This window comes from Pecten maximus, chromosome 18 (assembly GCF_902652985.1).
Source record: "Pecten maximus chromosome 18, xPecMax1.1, whole genome shotgun sequence".
In the NCBI taxonomy this organism is placed as follows: Eukaryota; Metazoa; Mollusca; class Bivalvia; order Pectinida; family Pectinidae; genus Pecten; species Pecten maximus.
The window spans coordinates 21568071-21594832 of NC_047032.1; the positions used below are offsets into that span (position 1 = coordinate 21568071).

A 26762-nucleotide genomic window follows, 5' to 3' on the forward strand; every position below is an offset into this window, starting at 1 on the left:
ATCATAGGCCTACGGGAGAGATAAATCGATATATTGATGATATTGGGCCAGTGGAAAGCTGGGCTGAAGTGGTACACAATTTGTTAAATGAATAGAGCTCACACTACGGTACTTAATTTCTATATGATAAAGGAATTTAAGGAGAGGAAATACAAATGTTCGTATGCGGGCATATATGTTATTTTTCGTTTTCGTTTCGCTTAAATTTTGCTACAGTTTTATATTACCCGTTGCCAATGGACAACAACACTCGGAAGATTTTGTGTGAAAGGTTGCAAGCACAGTAAATATCCGAGGTGTTCCGATCGAAGGAAAACAGATCGTGACTTGTTTTCGTGGAAATCATGTCCCGGATAACATCAACATTTGGAAAAGTTGATGGACTAAGATCATCGGAGAAACTGCAAGGAGGTAAGTTGATGCAGATTTACAAAATAAATCTAAAGCCTAACATCGTTCGCATCTGTGCTCCCATCTTTATCTCTAACGCAATTGTTCATACGTCTTTCCTCTTGTCCCTGGTAGAACTAATCTAATTATTGTTATAAACCTTTCCACCCCTACAAGAGCGGGTCTACCTGTAGCCCCGCCTCTTTTGTGTTTAGCAATACGTCTATATATGTCGATAGTTTGTTAATATAAGTATTGACTGTATATCACGTTGTGGTGATTGATTCACTGAAAGGCTTCACAAACGACAAGGCATGTATGTTGACTTGCTTCACTCAATGTGTGTATCAACTTTATTTTGAAGTCTTTTAGAGCTACTCTATACAGTAAAGATCCTGTGTGCCAACCATCGTGTGTGAACTTACTCTCAAGTCTAGTGCAATTCTACCGAAACATTGAATATCACCATAAGTTATCGAAAGTATGGCAGACAGTGGGAGGATTACTATGCCAATAGGTGTTCAGCCACCAGATGTTCTAGAATGGTCACGAACTCTTCGCTCGCGAAGTCCATCACCAACAAGAATGAATGGCCTGAGGTCTCGGAGTCCATCTCCAACCAGGCTCTTAAGTGCCAGAGGTGCGTACAAAGCTGGATGCTATATACATATAACTGTTAAGCATGACTTACGTTTAACATTTTGTAGAGATCTACGTTGCATGATGCTGATGATAAAATTAAGTCCAGTAGATCTACATTACATATCTTTTATTATTGATTTATCATAACTTCATCTATATAGTGCTTTCTTAGTTTCTTATCATACATAATTGTAATTCCTTTTTTTAAACAAATATTTTTTCATATGATTTTGTAGCAGTAAACGATTTACGTAATAAGTGTATTCAAAGTTTTTGGTAAAGAATTATATTATCCTGCAGGATTCTAATATCAGAATATCCTAGTTTGAAACTTGGATCAGAAACTGATAGATTCTAGAGTCAAAACGCAGTCTGAAGTAATACATGATTTTCAGTACCTACAGTACAAGTAGGAAAGCTTGAAAATAACTCCTGGAGGTTGATAGATCTTTCTTTACATAAATCATCACCAAATATTTTCCTCTCAGGTTTCACACCATGGAGTATCTTTAACTAGATGAAGGAAACTCTTATCATTACTGATACTGTGCTAGTAGTATTCAGAAGGTCAAGTGTGAACCATTGAAATGTGTTTAAATGCCCATAAAAAGTGACATGATTAGCTAGGGCGACTTTTAACCTATAGTGTCAACACAAAAGGGGAAAGGGATTTAATCTTTTGTGACTAAAACAGTTAGTGGTATTTCAGAAAGACATTTTAACATAACAAGGAAAGACCTTCAGGGTGCCAAGTGCTATTATATATTCAGGCAGTGAATAAAACAGCAGCTTTGTAAGGCAAAAACAGTTTTCTTGTTTGAGGTTGTTTCTTTTGAAAGTTCCTAATTTTCAACCTGGCTTGCCTTAAATCGAAGATTATCAGGACAACAGACATAAAAATGATCTGCAGAACTTGTTATTTCATATGATAATGTTTTGTTAATATAGGGTTGATTGGCCATTCACGATGGACATTGTGTGATCAGAATCAAAAAGATGAAAAAGCTGAAAAAATAAATTATACATGTAATTTTTAAAGAAGTTAGTCAGCTGTTATGCATAATAGACATACATTTAGAGTTGTGACTTATTAAAATTGTAATTCTCATTGCATTCTGCTTCATAATATAGTGTTCAATGACGATCTGTATTTAAATCAGATTGAGAATTGTGACCCATTCCACCCTCCATATGATCAAGTCATTTGTCCAGATTGATACACAGGGCTAATTACAAATATAGTTTAAATTTTCAAAGATAGGAAGGTAGAAGTAAGCAGGGTTTGTGTTCAAATCATCCTGTTAGCCTTTTTGAAACACAGAATTAAAATGTACCTCATGTCTGTTTTTCTGTAATTCTGTTCAACAATACAGAGGGCCACTGTAATACTTAGCCAATGCAAACCCTGATTTTGGTCAGATTTTTAAAAATTCTTCTGATGATAGTTAATTTTTAAAAATAGCGCTGCATGATTATATTTTTTATTTAATTAAAAATAATAATATTGTTTTGGATGGTTTTAGAAATACCTAGAATCATTGAGCTATGTGTTTTTGGTGAAACATATACATTGTACATGAACATCTTGCTATTTTCCCAACAAATATCCAAAGTCTATGGAAATTTTAGTCCTGAAATCCATTTCTTGGACTTCATGATTTTTTCTTAACCTATGATCAAATTTTCTGTCTGAGAATAGTAGTTATATCAGAATTAAATGCTCAAAGCTTATACAAGCTTTTACCACATAACTAGAAAAATATTCTCTTATATATATATATATTCTTTAATTAAAAAAGTCAGTGGGAGTAAATAATATCTATAATATATATATAGAAATTGTATCTTTTATTACTGTTTCAAATAGAAATATTCAAAGTTAACACATTTTTTAGTACAAATTGAAAAAAAGCAGTAATAGACAATATTTTTTGATGTGGTATACATGCACACTTATCCAAATCTGTACAACCAAACTTAAGTACAAAGGATGTGAATTCAGGCAAAAAAAATCATTCATAAATGTCTGAAAGATGGACCTAATATTTCAACAATAGAATCTAATAAAGATATTTATGGATCTCTGACCATATACAACCACTGACAATTGCACGCGTGGCAATACTAATTAAAGTATCCAGGCTTTTTAGTTTGTTTAAAACCTGTTATGATATCACACAAATGCTCTTAGCTATATTTATCTCTGAACGTCAGTATTTAATTACTTGTTGAACCCAGCTAAAAAAAATAGTTATTCCTTCATAAATCAGTTTATCAAAATACAAATATAAATTGACAGTTTGAACTGTTTTATGGTATTTTATGAAGTTGGTTTAAAACACAAGAAAAGATCTGTAAATAAGTTTGTGATTTAAAATATTTTAAGAACGTCTTTATTTATTTTCTAAACAAAACAATATAACAGAGATACTCCATACATTCTTGGTTGTTCAGATTTCAGATAACTGTTACATCTGGACATATTTACACAAAGCATATTAAGCTTGAAAATTATATCTAGTCAGATATATACAAACTTTTTTTGTTCTTCAAATATTTCAAATTAGAATGTTTATTGTGTTATCTGGCAGTGAATTTTTTGTTTGAAATTTTTTTTTTTTATGTAGATTTAGAAAAAAAATAACCATGGTAATTTACCTTGTATAAGAATTTAAAGCATGATACAAATTGTTCCTGAATTTAGAATCTCAAATTCCTTCCTTTTTAAAACTTGTGTCTTTTAACAGATATGTATCTGTTTTAGTGTACAAAGACTAAGTCCTTTTTAGCAGAGGTCTATCTGGTAAATCAAAGATCTAGCTAAAAAGATTCCGCTCGGATCAACGATTTCATTCAACACCTATTGGCTATTGTGATTGACAGCCTTAAGAATATGTATCCACCTAGGGATAGATATATTCTGTCAGTCTGTATTTGTATTTAAATTAGGTTTAGTGTTCATTAAATATTCATAAAATGGATGAGTCTATAAAGTTTTAGAGGTAAGTGTATGAGCAGATTGAATTGTAAATTTGGCAATTTTCCGGTTTACATATACTAGCTGGTGTAAATAACATTCAAGTATTAAAGATTAGTCACGTTAACAGCTATAGACTGGCCCTGTTCTGTGATATACCTTCACACTGTGTAAGTATTTATTTTGATATTGTAAATACTTGAGAATTTTAGTTCTATGGTCAGGTAGTGCAGTTCCTTGTGATGGTTGGTCAGTCTTTTTAACTATGTTAATATATTGATTTCATAAAAGAAATAAAAAAACTGCAGATTAGCCATTATGACTTCAACTTGTTGGTCTTTAAATTAATTGAAGTTTGATGCAGTGTATGTTTAGACTTGTATCTAAACTGGCAGGTTTTGTAACTGAGATTTATTAAGACTTAAGGTATTGAGCCACTGCTACATTTTAAGTGTTTAATACCAACGTCTTCAGAATTGTATCATTCAATTTTGTAAGAATCGGGTGTCATTTCTCAGGAATACAAAATTTTGTGTTGCTTTAGTCATACAAAACAGGCCCAAAGTTTGATAAAAAGGAATTTTTTAAAATGTTAAAATGTAAAGGCAAATTATTCAGTGTTAATCTATCTGAAATTAATGCATAGCCTGTGCTAGCTTGAATTGGGTAAAACATAGTACAAAAAATGTAATATTTTTCAGTTGTAAAACAAAGCAAAAGTATCACTGCATCAGTATGACGTATGGTACATTCTCTAATTCTGCTATGTTACAAACAATATTATATACCAATATATTATATCATCTATCTACAATTGTATATAATAAACAGTTTCTTACCTAACAAATGGACTGTGTCTTAAATTTTGTGCATAGCAATCAAAATAGATAATAAATATAAAAATGAAAAAGAACAATACATATAAAGCAAACCTAGGTAATCTAATTAAAATCTAGATGGTCATTCTCACAATATTTAATTAAAATCTAGATGGTCATTCTCATAATCTACAGGTAATTAAAATTAATCTTGTATTTTCCGCTCCTCTACGATACACTTCAATACAAGATCTAACGATACCCCGTAGGAGGTCATCTCAGCATTCTCACTACATTACATGGACATCTAACGACATCGCATAAAGGGTCACATTCTGGGGACCTTTAATTTGTTATCACAATGTTTCTCTTTCAGGTCAAATTGTCATTTTTTCGACATCAAATTCATCAATCTCACCATTTCGACACATCATGTATCTAAAGCTAACCATTTCAGTACAGCAAGTATATAGATATATGCTTCGTTGGAAGAAATGACTTGAGACAGATTGACTAATTATCCAAGCTATGCACTCTAGTCATACTATTTTGCACATACAAAATTCATTTCCAAAATTCTGTAAGTAGTAATTTGATTGGTTAATCCAAAAGGTCATCCTGACGTGACCCCTTATGCGATGTTGTTAGATGTTCATGTAATGTAGTGAAAATGAACAACTATATTATAATAAGGTTGCAAACCTAGGTTGATTTTTTGTAAGGGGAGATAATCCCATGCTTGCATGTTACTACACTGTACGCTAACTTAGTTAATACATGTATATGTTTGGCTTCAAAGCTCTATATTTGATTGTTGTCTATCCTGGTTTACAATTACCAACACACTTTTTCAGATGAAAACGAATCTGCATCACACAAAGGTAACAGAAAAAGTTTAAAAATCAGTTGTTGATAGAGAAGTCGAGATAGACATGCTCTGTACACATGCTTTCACTTAATTCAAGACTGAAGAACCAAACTCCCAAAATGATTGAAATTCCATAACTTGAACAAAATTAGGGAAAGCACAAATATTGCAGTGATTTTTTTCTCTCTCAATGTATATTTCATGTCCATTTTGACATGATTCTTGGTGTAATCCAGATCGTTTAAATTCAGTCATTTTGGGAATTTAGCGACATGAAATTCAGGCCACTTGTGAAATCTGCACAAAATGCACGTAGATTTACATTTTGCCAGATACACTCTGAGTTATAACATAACCCTTTTCAAAGATGACATCACATAAAATGATACTTTGGAACCAGATTTTATACTTGCAGTTTTATACTTGCCTCAGGTTTGCCAACCAATGTTTGCACTGTAATTGAAGTATATGCAGACTATGGAGACTTACAAGTCAAGGCGTAGTAACCGATACAGAGGAATCCACTTATTTGCATTTGCTTTTTTCCATGTTAAAATATGCAAATAAGCGGGAGTATACCAATAGTTGGGGTTTGGCTCCTTTCAAGACACATTGTGAATCATCCCAGTAGTCATGGAAATGTGCACTAGATACCTGTAACCATCATTTGCATGCCAAAACGAATTAAAATCAGGATTTTTTAAAGAATTTAAAGTGTTTTTATAATGAATTCATTGCCTTTGGGCTTGTACCAATATATATTGGTAAGTTCATGTAGCATAACCAGTTAGGTATCTTTTATGTGAATTTTCAATGACTTATAACTTGTATGATATGTACTCTATCACCTTCATCAGACAAGTGACCAGTAAAATAATATAGAATCCTAAGTTTTCATTTTGTTTGATATTTTATATTAGAAATCTGAGAAGTTTTTACTTTTGTGAGCCTTGATGAGCAAAAATTAACATTTCAAGAAAAGATTCATAAAATTTCATAACAATTGAAAAAAAAAATCAAGATACTTTTTATCTCCTTAATCAGTGGCTTATACTTTGACAAAGTATCAGAATGTAGAGGACAAAATAAAATGAAGGCAGCTGTTGTGCCATTTTCAATCCATGATGTAACATCATAATGTCTAATGAAACCAATTAAAAACACTGTTGTGTACATATAATATTAGTGACGTGTACAAAAAATATTACATATTGAGCTGGTTGGATAACCAGCCGTTTATGTGATACAATGATTGCCACATCATCTGATGAAGGTAGTACACTGTCTATTCACTGAAGTGTCACACATGAATCTTAGCTAAATATACAACTAAATCAACCAGGAAAATCACACCCAATGTTATAGCTGAAACTTAAAAGCACAGTTTGTTAGGTGTCATGAAAAAGGTTATGTGATAATCATCAGTGTTTAAACAATATCTAGATTGAGATTGCCAGATGTAGATCTCTGTATATCATATACTTATGATCAATTTCAGGGCTTTTTCTGTGGGCTTGCCTTTTTGGGGCCAATAATGGGCCCCATTCCCAATTGAAATTATTTCATATTTTAGCCAACTTCCCAAAATTTGCAGCTTATTCCTGAAAAAAATCTTTCCCAATTTACCATTTTTTTCTCATAATGAGACAAAAAGGCCCCTTCCCAAACTAGTGAGAAAAAGCCCTGACTTTTGACTTTAGTAAATTGAATATGTAATGTTTCTGCTCTTTCTATCTATATTCTTGAAAATTGGTTTCTTAGAAGTTTTCTTTGAATTAGCTAGGTACCCACATCTATGAACATGACAAGGATTTTATTTACCAAAATTCAAAAATATGTCCATTTTGTTTAAAACTATCCAAATAGTTTTGGTGTTTTCTTGGGGACAGTTCATTTTGAAATTACTGAGAATAGTGATAATTGTTATTTGTTGGTATCATTTGCTTAATGTTTTGTTGTTTTCATTTGTGTTGTAGTGTTCTTGATGTTTGTTTATTAACAATTATTCCTACTGGTCTTTGTTAATGTTTTGTTTTTATCATCAAATGCCGTTTGTGAAGCCTTTTGACAGTTTTATGATAAAAATAAATACCTGGTACCACCTGACAACGTATCAACATTTTATTGATTTACACATATCTTTTTTTAAACAGAATTTTATGTACATGAATGTATTATGTGTGCTTGAATGTTATTTATTATATGATGATCAATGTTGTGAGTCTAATTAATAACATGTTGATCAATGTTGTGAGTATCTACACCAAATACTTTCTGTTACCCAAACCTGAATGTAGATCACAAGGTATCATATTATGGATATCATTCCAAGTATAATTAACTGGAATACACCTGTTTGATTTTCATTAACACCGGTGTCCGTAATAAATAAAGCTAAATCATATCATGTTCCAGGTGTTATTGACTATTTATCCATGCAAGATATATGCAAAATTTATTTTACACCTGTGTATTGAGGCAGGGAACGTACAGGCAATGTCCCATCTGTATATCGAGACAGGTTAAGTCATACCTGGTTATCAAGACAGGTAATGTCACATCTTTTTATCGAAATGGGTAACATCACACCTGGTTATTGAGACAGGTAATGTCAAACCTGGTCATCAAGACAAGTTACCGATACAGGTAATGTCACACCTTGTTACCAAGACAGGTAATGTAAGACCTTATTATTAAGTCAGGTGATGTCACACCTCGTTAACAATACAGGTAATGTCATACCTTGTTATTGAGTCAGGTGATGTCATACCTTGTTACCAAGACAGGTAATGTCACACCTTGTTACCAATACAGGTAATGTCATACCTTGTTACCAATACAGGTAATGTCATACCTTGTTATTGAGTCAGGTGATGTCACACCTTGTTACCAATACAGGTAATGTCATACCTTGTTACTGATACAGGTAATGTCATACCTTGTTACCAATACAGGTAATGTCATACCTTGTTATTGAGTCAGGTAATGTCACACCTTGTTACCAATACAGGTAATGTCATACCTTGTTACTGATACAGGTAATGTCATACCTTGTTACCAATACAGGTAATGTCATACCTTGTTACCAATACAGGTAATGTCACACCTTGTTATTGAGTCAGGTGATGTCATACCTTGTTACCAAGACAGGTAATGTCATACCTTGTTATCGAGACAGGTAATGTCATACCTTGTTATCGAGACAGGTAATGTCATACCTTGTTATTGAGTCAAGTGATGTCATACCTTGTTACCAATACAGGTGATGTCATACCTTGTTACCAATACAGGTAATGTCATATCTTGTTACCAATACAGGTAATGTCATACCTTGTTACCAATACAGGTGATGTCACACCTTGTTATCGAGACAGGTAATGTCATACCTTGTTATCGAGACAGGTGATGTCATACCTTGTTACTGATACAGGTAATGTCATACCTTGTTATCGAGACAGGTGATGTCATACCTTGTTACTGATACAGGTAATGTCATACCTTGTTATCGAGACAGGTGATGTCATACCTTGTTACCAATACAGGTAATTTCATACCTTGTTACCGATACAGGTAATGTCATACCTGTGTATTGAGTCAAGTAAGCGACTACTCTTCTAAAAAGGTACAAGCTTGGATCACAAGCCATGTACCCACATTATGATCAGCTTCAACTACAGGTAATCAGACAGCTAATGTAGAGGCTGTACTAGATTAAAGCATGATGTGTAGAGATCAACTTAGGTCTAGACTCGGCTATAGCATCCTAGTTAACAGTTCTACAAATTAATTAACCTGCTCAATCTTACTAACCTCACTTTAGCATGTACATTTTTATTTATGTTTTCACAAATCACTCATAATTTTTGTGTTAGTCATTCATTGCATTTGTCAGTGTAAACCCTCCCCAAATATGTGGGCCTCTCTAGTAGTAGTAGTAATTCCCTTTCCCAATATTTGGGCTTCTCTAATTCCTATTTGACCTTTGAAATCCCAGTTTAACTTTGCTTTTCATTCTGGCCTTTTTAAGATTCACTACATGAACTCTGTTTTTTTCTCTGGAATTGATTTCTATAGGTATTTCAATCAGACACATTGTTTGTTGCCTTTTCTTCCACAACAATACAGCTTCTATTCTAGAATCGCTGGAGAAAATTTGACTTAAAACAAGTACATATTGATTTTCCCTTTCTTAAAAACTCTAATTCCAAGCTAGGGTAAAGGGTTTCAAAGTTTGTTTAAATGAATCACATTACCCACTTTCAAGGTTAAAGGGGCCAAATGTATTAAATTCTTAAACAACTTCTTCTCAATTACCAAGAGGCAATTTGCTCATGAATATAGGACCAGTAGCATACTGGGATATAAACACACATGAGACATTTTAAGGTAAGGAGTTTCCAACAGTCTCAAGGTGAAGCTAAGAGATTACAGCACAGGAATTAATGTATCAACTTCAGGTGAGAAATACAGGTCTGCTGGGCCTTTTGTTGATAAACATAATGCTTATTAAATGGCTACCCTGTCTCCAAAGCATAGATGCTTAGGCTCCATTTTTCTAAGCATGTACAATATTTTCATTTCACATACATGTATATTGTACATATATAAGTTTGCATGTGTTTGAAACATTTAAGACTATATTTATATACATTGTATATATATATATATCATGTTCTTGTGGGCTTGAATGCCAGGCTTTAATTTCAACAAAAATGGCATAAAATTTTGTTTAATTTGCATATATAATTATTCATCAGTTAATTTCCTTATTCTTGATTAAATATTCAAAGTTGATAACTACGTACACATGTACATTTTGTGTTAAAATGATTATCAAAAACAATTTTTTCTGTATTAGTAAATGATGAATGTGTGAAAAAATAACATGGCTGTATTTTAATTACCATTCTGTTTTATCAGGAGTCTACTTGACTGACGTCCCAACCAGTGCAGGTCTACCGAAACCGTCTGTAACCAAGATGAAGAAATCCAAGTCTGGCTCTGCTGCTGGACTACGAAAGTCCACAGGAAGTCTAGCAGCTACATTTAACGGGACATCCAGCAGTGGGTAGGTATTCGTATCATATGAAACAGAAATTGGGAATAATTGTACATGTAGTCTATAATTATGGTTTACTTAGAATCATGAAACTTATGAGACATGAATTTTGACTCATCTATCAATTTTTTTTTTTTGAGTTGACTTTTGTTAAAACAGGAATGAAAATACATACTCTATAGTTGTTACATTTCGCGGGACTTACATTTTGTGGTTGTCACAGTTTGACCTAATTTGTAGATATTAAATTTCCTACGACCACACCTTTTAAACATTCTGCACTATAGTCTATGACTACAAATACAATGTATAACGAAATTAGATCCCCCGCATAAGTTACCAACTATTCAGTATAGTTCTGCAAAATTCTTCTGTTTAGGCTCATTTGTCACCTAAAACTAGTTTTATCCTTTGGTATTGAATGTTTATTAATGAAGCCCAACTGCAGTATGTCCTAGTTATTTTTAACATTAATTTTAAAACTGATTTATTGTTTTTTTCCTTTCAGTACTATACAAGTAAGATTTACTACGATTGAGTTGAATTGATCAGCTAAGAGTAATGAGACTTCAGCAGTGTCAAATATTATACTGTATAGGAAAATGTTCTTTGTTTCACAGGAAGCTGAACAAGTCTGGATCTGGTACACATGAACTAGGAAACATTGAAGCAGAGTATATTAAAAATCTGCAACAACAAATCTACTTCCTGGAGCTTGAGTCAAATTATCTATATCCTTTTTATTCCTACATTATGGAAAATTATGGGGTTGTCATAGGATATAGCTTCTTGATTTTGGCCCTAATTTTAGACTAAAGTTAAAAGTAAAAAGTTCACTTCTTATAATTTTTAAAATCAATCAAATCCATAAGAAAGAGCAGCTTAAAATACATATGTTTTAACATTGTCAGAATCAACTCACTTAATGTACATTTCTGAGACTTTAGGTTGTGAACATGCATTGTCTCCTCATCGTACAAGTACCTGGTAGGGTATAAGATTAACTAATGTCAATCATTCTCCATTATATGAAAAACCAAACCCATGAGAAAACTGGCAGTTATGTGACAGCTATCTTCAAAAACCATCAGTGATCATGTTTTTTTGAGAAAAAAAAATATCCTCATAGAATCTATACCTGCATTTGCATTGAGAAACCACCCATACTGCTAATAAAAAGGTTCTTCCCAACACTTCATCTTCATCAACTTAAGATATGTCATGTGTAAGGTTTTTATGATGGGAGGAAACTGGAGTACCCCAATTTGTCTGGCAGATGAACCCTGTACCTTTTCACATCCAATCAGGGAGTTGAACCCCGACCACTTATGGATGTTTGTGTTAACATGGCGCCAACCAACCAAACCAAAATTATAAATAAGTTCAGAACAAGTGGTCTGACGATAGATTGTGCTGTTTAGACATGTGTGTCATAAGTTTGACCTTGACCTATGTGTACTAGGGATCAGGCACGTAAGGCCACGGAGATGCACCCACAGATGACCGCTGAGGCAGAGAGGATGCTCGTCAAATTGAGAGTAAGGAGTTGGACATGTACCGGAGGGGGTGGGGCTGTGGGGTTGAAGTCGTAATCTTTATTTATAAGTTAGTGATACATCATAATTTCACACTCAAACAGGCCTGGAAGTCTGAAGTGAGTGTTCAATTCTTAGCATGGGCAGTTTCACAGTGCCTGACACATTCCTATGACCATTAATGAAATATTAATCCTTAGGGTCCGACCCCCAGATCAATTGTTTATAAGTGATTTGGGGAGGAGGAATCAAACCCTGGGTTTAATATTTCAATTTTGGCGGTTTGTGTAAGCCTCACATGGAATTTCCTGTGCTGTTTTGGTTGTGTCCTTGGGCAAGATGCTTTAAATTCAAATCACTCTTGACATATGCAACACACCCTCTGTATGCTATTCAGTGATGTATTCACCAACTGCTACAAGGATCCTCGGTCTCAAATTGACCCTAGCTGACCTTGGAGCAATAAACCCAACAAGCATGTGATGTGTTGTGTATGTGATGTGTTGGTTATGTGTTGAGTTGTGTATATGATGTGTATATAATGTGTTGTGTATATAATGTGTTGTGTATATGATGTGTTGTGTATATGATATGTTGTGTATATGATGTGTTGTGTATATGATGTGTTGTGTATATGATGTGTTGTGTATATAATGTGTTGTGTATATGATGTGTTGTGTATATATGTGGTATGTTGTGTATATAATGTGTTGTGTATATGATGTGTTGTGTATATGATATGTTGTGTATATGATGTGTTGTGTATGTGGTATGTTGTGTATATGATGTGTTGTGTATATGATATGTTGTGTATATGATGTGTTGTGTATATAATGTGTTGTGTATGTGTTGAGTTGTGTATATGATGTGATGTGTTGTATATGTGGTATGTTGTGTATATAATGTGTTGTGTATATGATGTGTTGTGTATATGATATGTTGTGTATATAATGTGTTGTGTATATGATATGTTGTGTATATAATGTGTTGTGTATATGATGTATGTGTATATGATGTGTTGTGTATATAAAGTGTTGTGTATGTGATATGTTGTGTATGTGATGTGTATGTGATGTGTTGTGTATATAATGTGTTGTGTATGTGATATGTTGTGTATGTGATGTGTATTATTATGATGTGATGTGTATGTGATGTGTTGTGTATGTGATGTGTATTATTATGATGTGATGTGTATGTGATGTGATGTGTATGTGATGTGTTGTGTATGTGATGTGTATGTGATGTGTTGTGTATGTGATGTGATGTGTATGTGATGTGTATGTGATGTGTTGTGTATGTGATGTGATGTGTATGTGATGTGTTGTGTATGTGATGTGATGTGTATGTGTTTTGTATATGATGTGTTGTGTATGTGATGTGTATGTGATGTGTTGTGTATATGATGTGTTGTGTATATGATGTGATGTGTATATGATGTGATGTGTATGTGATATGTTGTGTATATAATGTGTTGTGTATGTGATATGTTGTGTATGTGATGTGTTGTGTATGTGATGTGTTGTGTATGTGATGTGTTGTGTATGTGATGTGTTGTGTATGTGATGTGTATGTGATGTGATGTGTTGTGTATATGATGTGTTGTGTATATGATGTGATGTGTATATGATGTGTTGTGTATATAATGTGTTGTGTATGTGATATGTTGTGTATATGATGTGTTGTGTATGTGATGTGTTGTGTATATGATGTGATGTGTTGTGTATATAATGTGATGTGTATATGATGTGTTGTGTATATGTTTTAGGCGATGCAGGCAGAAGTAGACAATGCCCAGTTTGAATGTAAGAATAAGGATTCATCTATTGCTCAGTCCATCTGTGAGAAGGAGAGACTGGAAGAACGACTGAGGGACGAAGAAGGTATTTACTGAATACTTATACATTCTTGATAAACATCAAGGAATCTTTGACTTTCAGTGATTGTGTATTATTGTGTTACTGTTTGTTTGTCTGTTTATATTTCTGTCCATCACAATTATGTCATTCACTCATTATAGTGAGAGAATTCCGAATTTTTAGAACTACATATGTATCAATGCTGTGAGGTAAAATGTGATTTTTCCAAAAATTTTGACATGATTTAGACTGACTAAAATTTTCCATTCAATTCCATATAATATATAAAATGGGAGCTAGAGCATACCTGTTTCACAAACAATTTTTTTATATTTCTGAAGTGTCTAGACAACGAGACAAAAGACAGTTGATGGACGAGATCATTACTCTGAAGAAGACAAGAGATGCATTGGAGCATGACTTGTCAAACAAAGACAGCCAAGTTAGTGAAGCGCGACGTGAACTGGACATGAGTGCAACAGCCATAAGAAATGCAGAGCTCAAAATTTCCACACTTAAGACACAGGTATATTAACGATAATGCTTAATGTGATCAATACGTCAATTTTTTTGTGCAAGTGACTGAAAATCTTAGGCTTTTGATAAGTAAGGGATCACTTGAATTTACTCAGTTGAGATTGGCACTAACATAACTTGAGTTGAAGATCCGAGATGTATTGTTTAATCCCCTAACTCAGGGCTGTCTCTGGAACATTTGGTCACTGTCCCGTTCGTGCTGTCATGGCCGAGACCACGGGTAGGAGATTTTATCTAATTTGGTCTGTATAGTGTAGCCAACTACTACTACAGAGAGACCCTGCCTCAATATGACTGACAATCTATGAAACAAATAAATTGACATTTATATTGGTACAATGGATTATACAGGTCAAAAACTAAAAGTTCAGACCTGAAAGTGGTTGTATCTTACAATTAGTATACCGTAATTGTAACGTTCAACCTCTTTCTGGTTTGAACTCCTAGTTTTTGACCTGTATAATACCAGTACAAGTCTTCAAAAATATTATGATGCTAATATGTCTAACAGTTCCATTTTACTTCCCCAGTTCTCATTTCGAGAATTTGGATTTTCCTATTTTCATATTGTGTATATTGGCAATTTAGTAAATTCATCTTTCCGACAAAACAACTGCTTGTTACTTCTGGTACTATGCCTTATTTGATGAAACTTTCTTGGGAGACTTATTACCTAAACCCCTCGATCAGGTTCACTTATCATCATATTCCGCACATATTTAAAAATGGGTTCTGTGACCTGATTGGCTGATTGCTTTCCACACAATATCTTTTGAAGGAATGATTGGATTTGGATGAAACTCACTTGGTAGACTTGTTACTGATTATGTTGATTACTTTCACAGGAACTTGATGACAACATATACATGTAATGATTCTGAATGCTTTGTCATGTGTTTCATGTTTTATGCATGCTACCCACTTTGATTTCATGTAATACAATATTTGCATGGGCGGGGAATCTTGACAACTATGTCCTTGTTTAAATTAGAATTTGTTGTTTTAAGTGTTATCAGGACAAATGTAAATCTCAAACCTAGAAACACATCCACATTCCTCTCCTGAACTAAAACTGCCTCCTCTCTAATTAATGAGTTGATATACCTTTGACAAGTTAGAGAACATTATAATTCTTACTTCAGTTGGACCAGAGTTAGATAATGTTATAATTCTTACTTCAGTTGGACCAGAGTTAGAGAATATTATAATTCTTACTTCAGTTGGACCAGAGTTAGAGAACATTATAATTCTTACTTCAGTTGGACCAGTGTTAGAGAACATTGTAATTCTTACTTCAGTTGGACCAGAGTTAGAGAACGTTATAATTCTTACTTCAGTTGGACCAGAGTTAGAGAACGTTATAATTCTTACTTCAGTTGGACCAGAGTTAGAGAACGTTATAATTCTTACTTCAGTTGGACCAGAGTTAGAGAACGTTATAATTCTTACTTCAGTTAGACCAGAGTTAGAGAACGTTATAATTCTTACTTCAGTTAGACCAGAGTTAGAGAACATTATAATTTTTACTTCAGTTGGACCAGAGAACAGAACAACACAAGATGACTCAGATTGCTTTGGACGAGAAACGCTCGGAATTGCTGAGTTCAGAAACTCAGCTACGGGAGATAGAGGACAAATACTACAACAACACTGTACAGATCCAGGACAAGATCACTAACGATCTTAGGGTGAGTTCAAAGGTCAAGGAAACTCAACATGTGTTCATAAGGCAACGACAAAAGATTATGTGAAAAAACAATGTAATTGACCTGAAACTTCTTGCTTTTTGTTATATCACTCTTTCCAGACAGCTCAAACATTCTTGGATCTACAATTTTTTTTTATTGGTATAAATTCTTGCTTTGCTTTACCCTGCATGAAGATTTCTCCCCTGAGTATACCCTGTCTTGTATGTTTTTGATTCTGTTAAGTTAGACAGTATTGTAATTTCCCTTTTGCTATGTGCTTTAAAAATCTATGATAGATCTCATTTAGTGATGTAGTTTTTATCTCGCTATTTAGGAGCAGGTTTTAGACTTAAACTAATTTTCCACTGAGTCAGCATCTAGATATTTTACTCTGTTCATCTAGATTCTATATATGTTGAGATATTCCCTCTTCAGATTCTCAGAATTATATATAAACTGTAAACCATAGGCTGTGCAGCTAAGATCATGACTTAAAGACAAACAGATATAATATCTCTTGATCCAATTCTTGCCTTTTATTTTTTTATCCTTTTTTATTTTATTTTGTGGATTATGGGAATTGTTGTGAACACTTTGAAAATTTTTCAATTAATTGAAATTTTGGAGACAAAGCAGAGATGTTAAGAAACAACATTCCACAGAATTATTCAAGTATATGCATGAATGTCATAGGAGCCTTTAGCGATGAACGTTTGTGTGCCATTTAATTGCTTTCACACTGACAATAATGAAGAAATTGAAAAATAAATTGAAAAAAATAACATGCTACTAAGAGTCATGCTTATCAGTTCTCTTTATATATCTATTTGAATATTTTCTCTGTGGGTGTGATTAAGTATTAAGTGTCAAGTATCGTAACAATCCCTTTCTCGTTTCAATACCAGGAAGAAATAAGAATATTAAGACAGAAATTGAAAGAGACCTGAGATGAATGCAGATCATGACCGCTACCTGAAAAGCAAGATGTCGGAGGACAGTACTAATTTAGTGCGAGAGAATGCTCTACTTAGCCAAAAGTTACAGGAAGTGGAAAGCCAGCTCCTCAGGGTAAGCCAATTGTATTTTACACAGACTATAAATAATTGTTAGTTTGTGTCTTAATTTGGAAAATTTATCTGAAAATTATGTGAATAGCATTATGCATACTAGTTTCATTTGATTGGTTTCCGAGTTGTCAACATCAGAATTTGAAATGGGGGCTTTATTTCAGACTCTTCCGACACCTGGCATAATCTCTGATATCACAGGGATAATATTTTTATTATGACAAAAAATAAACATGACACATTAAAATAATTAATTTCTTGCAGGAGAAGGATATTCGTGACAGCCAAGAAAGTCGACACACTAACCAAGTTTCCGAGTTTGTACAGCTCCGTGACAAAGAAAAGGAAGCTCGGTTTGAGTTACAACACACACAGGAGCTGTTGCGCAAAGAACAGGAAAGGAACAAGTTGTACTCTGAGAAGGTACAGCTGTTCAGGGCAGGCAGATTTCTGTAGAGGATTCCGTTCCATTTAGCTAAAAAAATTATTCTATAAGAAGCCCAGGCGGCCAGCACATAATCTCAAAGTAGGGGAAGGGCTTATCGCAGGACAACATGTATTAGTATATGTTAAAAAAACTGCAGTAGACATTAGTGAGTTTTTTGTCTGACATGGCATTATTTCAGGATAAATACAATAATTGGAAAAAAATGTGAAGGTTGACTACTAAAGTGGAAATAATGATAGAATGAGGTGTCCTTGGACACAGTATTACCTTCCAGATGTACCTAGTCATATAATCCTAATATATCTCAGTTCTTAATACAAGTATATAAATTATACATAAAGTGTCATTGTGGAATCTGTAGTAAATTACAATAGTATCATAACAACAAACTAGAAATAGATTAATAAAAAGTATTCAACAAGTTAAAAAAGACAGTGTGGAGACTATTTGATTATTATTATTTTTTTTTTTTTTTGTAATTTTGGGAATTTTATTATTAAAGAACAATCAATTAAATGAAACCACTGAAGATGGGGATGTGAGTATTTAATCTAGGTGAAGTTTGGTCTGCAGTATTACTAATACATAAAATTTCTAATTTCTTAATCTAACATACTGAAAGAGAATTTCTTCTAAACCATATATTTGAGTTCTGTGAGTAAAGATATTTTTACTTAAAATTATGAGCAATCTCTTTCCAGACTTATTGTATTGTTGCAAGAATGTGCGATCTGTCATACCCTATGGGATGACAGGTATCGTACACAAGGGGGTGACAGAGAAATCTGGAACAAGTGAAATAGCAGATAAATCTATGAATGATCGCAGAATAATATAATCTAACATGGGTCTGTTCCGTGGACAGGGATATCTCAACCCGAGTGTAAGAGTTTGGCCAGTTAGCATGAGGCTTACCGAGTGCTGGCCAGCCAAACTCTTACACGAGGGTTGAGATATCCTTGTTCGCGAAACAGACCCGTGATTGATTATTTTTCTCACATACTTGCAACCAAACGTAAGTTTTTATGAAAGTTGTTCATCGTGCCATCGTCAATGCTCCTTGGAATGTGCGTAAAAATTTATGATGTCATCATTTACGACTTGGTTACTCAACGTAAAATGATGATGTTACGTTATTGTGAGCAGCGTCATATAGCGCATGCCGGCTGCCTTTACCCACCCTTTGTAAGATCGCTTCATCTTTTCCCTAGCAACCGCCGGATAACCCTGTGAAGTATGTGAGACTTGGTAGTCACTAACACAACATGCATAAATATCTAAAACTTACTATGATATAAAAAAGTATTCATATGAAGTATTGTGAATTAAGAAAATGTTAAATAATGTACAAGTTTTAGTGAGAATCCCTCTAGGCTAGACGTTATTGAGGACTCATTGTTAAAAATCAAAATGTTGATCACATTTTTACATCAGATTTAGAGAATTAAAATTCAATATTTATCTACTTTGTTAAAATGTTTTTATCTTCCCTGTTGAATTCACCTTGCCATGAGCAACTGCAAAAATACTGCTGCAAAAATTATTCTGCTTAATGATTGTAAATTAATCATAGCAAATTAAAGTACCTTTTATATTTACACAAGGAGGAAATCCAATTGGGATCAACAAGTTGACTTTTGTTATAAAGTCACGTAAAAGACTTGTGTTAACCCATTTTAACATGTACAGGTTAAAAAGGGAATTTTCTTGATGGATCCATCTTAGATATGGTGTCGATAAATTAAAGAAAGTACGAAATGTAAAGGTGAATTCAACAATGGGATGATTGGTTTTGTTCTTAGAAAGTGTGACTGCATGCAACTAGAATGAGATTAAATTTATTAGATTTTATAGATACTAATGACCCTTTGTAATATGACAATTTTTCACATTTATTCACTCTTAATTATAACAAGGAACAAAGAAATAACTTTGGACTGTTAGTTCAGCAGTGATCTGATATAATTTCACTTTAGTATATTTTTTTTTCAACCAAATTTTTGCCAATAACAATAATTTGACTACTGTCATAATTTTTATGTATTTTTTACTATCCATTACTATATCATTGCAGCCATATTTTCCCTCCAGCCATGCATTGGTTTTTAATACCCTTCCTATCCATACATATTGCAGTTCAGAAATTCATTGTTTTGCAATAAGCCTACCTCTTACTTTTTTAGATTTTATGTGTTGGGCCCTTGGGCTTAATGAAATATAGATTAAATAATTAAGGGGGGACTACTCTCATACGATCATGGTGTTTAAGGTAAGATATAACCTTAACAACATTCTGTTATAACTTCTAGGTGGTGAAACAAGAAGCAGTGGCCACATCACTTGACCTCAGCGTGAATACGTCTCGTAGTCGGATCACAGAGCTCGAGAACTACCAGGCCGGGATTGAACATGAAAATGCACAATTACGCAAAGACAAGACACTTCTAGTGGACCATGTTTCTGATCTCCAACACAAGGTACACAACTGTAGATTGTTTTAATGCATCACAGTCATTGGATTCAAAGTTTCTCTTTGATGGTGGTCAAATGTCAAAGTTGATTTAATTTCTATCTTTTTTTTTTTTACATTTTTATTCAGTTTATATATAAGAATTACACAGTACAGTACAAAGAAACCACATACACACACAGTCCCATACCTGTAAATATAGATACTTGTATATTATATTTGTACATGCATGTTTATGATTAATCACTTATCTGCAATGAGCTTTGTACATCATAGTTCAACAACAGTTACATTACAGGCTATTAAATTCAAACCTTCACTGGCCTGGTGTTGTTATACTGTCAACAAGAATTATTCATTATAATTTATACATGTACATATATATATATAGTCATTTCTTGTCACTGTTTCATATACCTTTTTTTACAAATATTGTTTACAACATATTCATAAACAAATACCCATCCTCATACAACATAAACAAATACCCATCCTCATACAACATAAACAAATACCCATCTTCATACAACATAAACAAATACCCATCCTCGTACAACACAAACAAATACCCATCCTCATACAACATAAACAAATACCCATCCTCGTACAACATAAACAAATACCCATCCTCGTACAACACAAACAAATACCCATCCTCATACAACACAAACAAATACCCATCCTCATACAACATAAACAAATACCCATCCTCATACAACATAAACAAATACCCATCCTCATACAACATAAACAAATACCCATCCTCGTACAACACAAACAAATACCCATCCTCATACAACACAAACAAATACCCATCCTCATACAACATAAACAAATACCCATCCTCATACAACACAAACAAATACCCATCCTCATACAACACAAACAAATACCCATCCTCATACAACATAAACAAATACCCATCCTCGTACAACATAAACAAATACCCATCCTCGTACAACACAAACAAATACCCATCCTCATACAACACAAACAAATACCCATCCTTGTACAACACAAACAAATACCCATCCTCATACAACATAAACAAATACCCATCCTCATACAACACAAACAAATGCCCATCCTCGTACAACACAAACAAATACCCATCCTCGTACAACACAAACAAATACCCATCCTCATACAACATAAACAAATACCCATCCTCGTACAACACAAACAAATACCCATCCTCATACAACATAAACAAATACCCATCCTCATATAACACAAACAAATACCCATCCTCATACAACATAAACAAATACCCATCCTCATACAGCACAAACAAATACCCATCCTCATACAACATAAACAAATACCCATCCTCATACAACATAAACAAATACCCATCCTCATACAACACAACAAATACCCATCCTCATACAACACAAACAAATACCCATCCTCATACAACAAAAACAAATACCCATCCTCGTACAGCACAAACAAATACCCATCCTCAGAAAATTGGTAAAATAATCTCAGTCTGAGCATGTCTATTCTATCACATTTTGAAAAGGTTTCCATTTATGGTGGAAAGCCCTTTTATCTACGTTTTTAGGTCATCTGACCCGAAGGGTTGAGATGACCTATAGTCATTGAGGTTCATCCATTATCGTGCTACGTCCGCTGTATGTAAACTTTTCACATTTCAAGCTTTCTCGATTTCCATTAATGGGATTTAGCTGAAACTTGTCTTGAATGATCCTAAAATTGTCCTGACCAAGTGTTGTTATTTTCTGAGTCTGTCTGAAATCCAACAGTGCCACTATACTTGCTACAGATTATGTATACTATAATAGTAGAAGGGTCTCTGAACTCAGATGACTGTTAAGACTCATGGACCTCTTGTTCTTTTTTAATTGTATTTTTCTATATAGTATATTGTAATAGTTCACTGATATTGCTCTTTGATTTTTCTAAAAATCAGTTGAAATTTTGATAAATAAATTGTTGATTCAAATTTATCTCATAAATTCAGTATGTACATCATGATTTTGTTACCTTTTCTGATTTGTAACTTACATTGTTTACCAAAGTGTTTTATTTTATCCCTCAACAGGTCTCGTGTTTGGTAGTACCTTAATTTTCTGTTGTTCTAGTTATTCTACACTTTGTTGGCTATATATTCTATTTCACACTGAAATATTGTGTGAGCGATATGAGCACATCTTTCAGTATTTATTGAAATGATTTTTCAGAGGGGATAACCTATTTGTTTTACTGATTTTGTGGTTTTATCACAGTTGGAGACAAAAGAACGTGATATCAACTCTCTTAAGTCCCAGATGCACATGATGGAGACCAAAGTTCAGGAACTGCATCATCTGAAACACCTCGAGACATCCGTCCAGACTCAGAAGTGGGAGGAGTTTGAGAAGCTAGCAGAGAGCATGAGGAACCTTTCTCACACAATGTCTACCACTGGGACATCCTCCTCCCATGTATTGCAGTATTAATGGAGATATGTCTCATCTTGCGCACCCCTGGGGCCTTTTGATTTTAGTGGACTGAGCAATTGTGCAACAACTGCAGAAGGAAATGATCTGACTTTTTGAGCCAAGCAGCATCCATACTTGGACTTATCCATCTGAAAAATTTTGTCATTTTATAACTTCTTTTTTATAATATGCTCTAACCACAAAACAGAAATGCCCCTGTTTTACTGTAGATAACTCACTTTTTGTTAAGACCTTTGATATGTATTAGGAGTAGAAATTTTGCTTTCATATGCATTTTTTTTTTGGTTTAACATAGAAAAACATTATTATTAGTTTTGCTTAGGAAAAATATTTAGTCTTGATAGTTTTGATTTTGATTTTTAGATAATCTGAAATTTTGTCTACAAATCTGAACAAAAATAAATTCAAATTATATCTGATTCTGTTAAAAAATATATGAACTCTTATTTCCATTATTCTGACAATTCTATCCTGACACCTTATATAATCTGACTGTTGTTTACAGATGTCTCCTCATACAGGTTAAACCTGGGGAATCTGACATCCTGTGTATTCCAGACAAGAACATGTGAATCATATTTAAACAGCTTTCAACGATACGATCAAATTATATTTAAAAAGGTTTCAAAAACTAATAGGTTTCATGTAACTTTTCTATATTTATTTTTTAATATTTATTTATTTATTGTTTTGAAAATAAAAAAAATAATGATAAAGATACTTAAAAAAGTACATTGCAATTAGGTTAGATTAAACATTTCAACATTTAAAGCTGACAGAGTTGTGGGGATATTTTCAAACTTGTCAAAATGTAAAAAGTAACTAATTACAAACATGTTGATGTGCTAATTTTACAGACTTTATTAGCATACACTATCAACAATAAATATTCTTATGAAATTAAAGTCCATTTAAGAAAAGTGTAGCTTAATATTTATAGTCCATTTCAGATAAGTTTACTACTAGTTTGATATATAACAGAACAAGTTGGTTGTTATTTGTTTATTATTTTGATTTTTCTGTCTTGATTTTGATGTCAAGTGAATATTTATGTAAATTTTAAGATAACTAGAGAAACAAAACAGAAAAATGAATCTCACGGAGAGGATACATATATCACCTATTGTAAACTCCTTCCAAAGGAAAAACACAAACTATGTTTTATCATTTCATCATTCACCAATGGAAAGCTGATTTGATGATTGTGAAAAAAGTGTTGAAAAGCAATAAATCTGTTTTCAAGTATGCATGCAAAATTTAAACATATCTTATGATACATGTGTATGTGCAAAATACATTTGTACTTTTAATTGTTAGATATTGAAACGAAGCTAATGCAACTCAGGTCATCTTCAATGTCCAAGGGTTCCTGTATTAGGGATCTACGATATTTCCTAGTAAATATATGGCCCATTTTATTGACATCACTACATAATATGTAATGAAAACAAGTTCAAGTATTAAAGCTTGTTTTCCATTGAATATTATGTGAGAAAACCTATTTTTGTATGGTGAAAATCAGTAGGTTATTATTATCAGTACGATACTATGGAGTTGGAGGATAACAATCATCAGTATCTCTTTAATTATAATTATGAGAGTGATAACAAAACAATATAAGGTATTGTTTAATTCATTTATTCAACTTGAGATTTCCTGGAAACTGGACATATGTACTTTACATAAATATTGTAGACCCTATGACTTTAAATGTAGTTATATCTGTTAAAATTACAAAACGGTATAAATAGAATTTATGAAGAAATTAAAATGAATTTTTCAAGATATCTGTCCTTGTTATCAAGTGTCTGTGATGATGTTGATTTTGGGTACAAGTCTGTGATTTATTGTGATAAGATGTTCCGTTGTTTTATTGTGATACAACATTCCGTTATTTTATTTAACACTGTTTACTGATATCCGTCCAAATACCGTAGTTTACTGCAGGTAGTCAAGTGTTGCTTTTAAATGAGATTGATTTTATGTTGAATATATAACACTACATGTATTATAATCCATATTTATCTTAATCTGTACTCAGTTGGCCAGATTTATCAAAGACTTGGTATCATATTTAATGATACCCTAAATATATCAAAATACGATAGATTTTCATGATTCCCTAATTTATTTTTATTTTTTCTTTTATTTTGTAAAAATCTTATCTTAATTGTTTGAGCATTTTATTTCAGTCATAAATTATCAATTTTTTTCTATATAAAGTTTGTAGAAAATTTGAAAAAGAACAAGAAAAAAAAATTGCAGATAAAAGCATTTTTTGATTTTCCTAACATGAACACTCAATCAAATGATTTTTTTTTTTTTTCTAAATTTTTAATTTAATTACTGAACATATTAGCTATTTACTTGGTAAATGTACAGAAAACTCTCGCTCTTAGGAATAGAAGAACTGTTGCTAGTTTTTGCGGACCTGTTTTTATAGGGAAATCAAATATAAATCATTTCTTTTCGGTATTAGGGTTTTGTTGCCTGTTTGAAAAAAAGCTGAATTTTAAATCTGTTTTTCATTTTTTTTGCTCAAATCTTGGGTGAGAAATTTTACTATGTTTGTTTTAAAGCTTTTAATAACATGCTCATGCAAAATGAGTAGCAAAAGAATTATTTTTAGATATTAATTGTTCTATGTACATGTAATTTGATATTTTATAAAGTGTTGAATGTATATTTTCAAAAGAAAAAGAAAATTGTATCCAAGAAGTATTACATGTACATACTGTTGTTCATATGAAAACTATTTGTAGTTTGATAAATATCAATTCATTTGTATATTAATTAAAGAAATGTAGAGAAACAACTTAAAATACTTTCATTGGAATTACAGATTTGTTTTCTCAGCTTTTGAGTTTGGATATTTATCAATGAATGTTTTCATCTCTTAGACATTGACATTACATCTACACTTGGAATGGAAAATTGAGTTCCAAGCAACTTATATATATCAACGAATCTGTTTCTCAGGCTTTACATTATAGCATTCTCCTCATTGCAAAAAAAACAAGTTGCAGCAACCTATTTTATCATTTAAAGAGTTATAACACCTTTGCTCCTGTGACATGTATTAGAGTTATCTCCCTTGATAAAGAATTACTTTACATTTTATCAATAATGTAGTTTAATGTTATGTTATTCTTTTGTCCGGGAGATTAATAGCACAGTCATGTAACATATATCCTTAAGTTTCAGCAACAAAGACCAGAATAGTGTGTATAACTATATATCCGCTGTAGCGTACAAAGCTACAAAAACATGTAACTCCACCTTAAGCTACCTGTCATATTAAACTATTATATTTACTGTTGAGGAACGATGTTTGTTGTCATTGTGTTGGTTACAATATTGTATGGTAAGTAGAGTAGTAACCTACCCTTTCGGATTTGATGAGCCATTAAGAAGAGTATGATAATAATTAGACTTTTAGATAGTTCCATGCTCTGTCTAGAATCTTGGTTAATTTTCCCCTTTAGTCCAGGAAAGCCTTTGTCAGTAACAATGATATAACATGTTAAATATCAACAGAAAGTGCTGCCCTGTTCTCCGTTCTTTGGTGAAGATTAAGACTTTAAATTTTCATCTCAATCAATATGACTATTTAGAAAAAAAACTAAATAAAACAAAAGAACAAAAACAAACAAATAAAATCTGTATATTTACAGAAGAATTTTCAATTTGTTATATTTGTATTATTGGTCCCATCTCCTCTTTTTCAACACAATTTCATGAAGCCCACCAATCACCTTTCTAGCTTATCACTAAACCAGTGAAATAAAGGGAAGTAACTCTGGTAAGTTAGAAAGGATTCAATCTTGACATTACTGGATTGGTTTGCTGGTAAACAATGATGAGACAAAGGTATGACAGATGGCTTGATGATAGGATATGTGGTGATTAGGTTGTGAATGAAAAGGATTAATGGTTACT

At 32.8% G+C, this 26762-nt stretch overlaps 1 protein-coding gene across 1 annotated transcript; it reads left to right on the plus strand.

The window, feature by feature from the left end:
- Window positions 1–291: 291 nt before the first annotated feature.
- LOC117316640 (filamin A-interacting protein 1-like) lies at window positions 292–26143 on the plus strand. The gene is given in 14 exon segments (XM_033871320.1): window positions 292–411; window positions 755–1030; window positions 5682–5708; window positions 10616–10763; window positions 11375–11485; window positions 12214–12292; window positions 14055–14169; window positions 14487–14671; window positions 16215–16370; window positions 17276–17314; window positions 17316–17438; window positions 17702–17860; window positions 20195–20362; window positions 22608–26143. Coding segments are annotated over 13 exon segments (1680 nt in total). The 5' UTR covers window positions 292–411; window positions 755–873; the 3' UTR covers window positions 22821–26143.
- The last annotated feature ends 619 nt before the right edge of the window (window positions 26144–26762 follow it).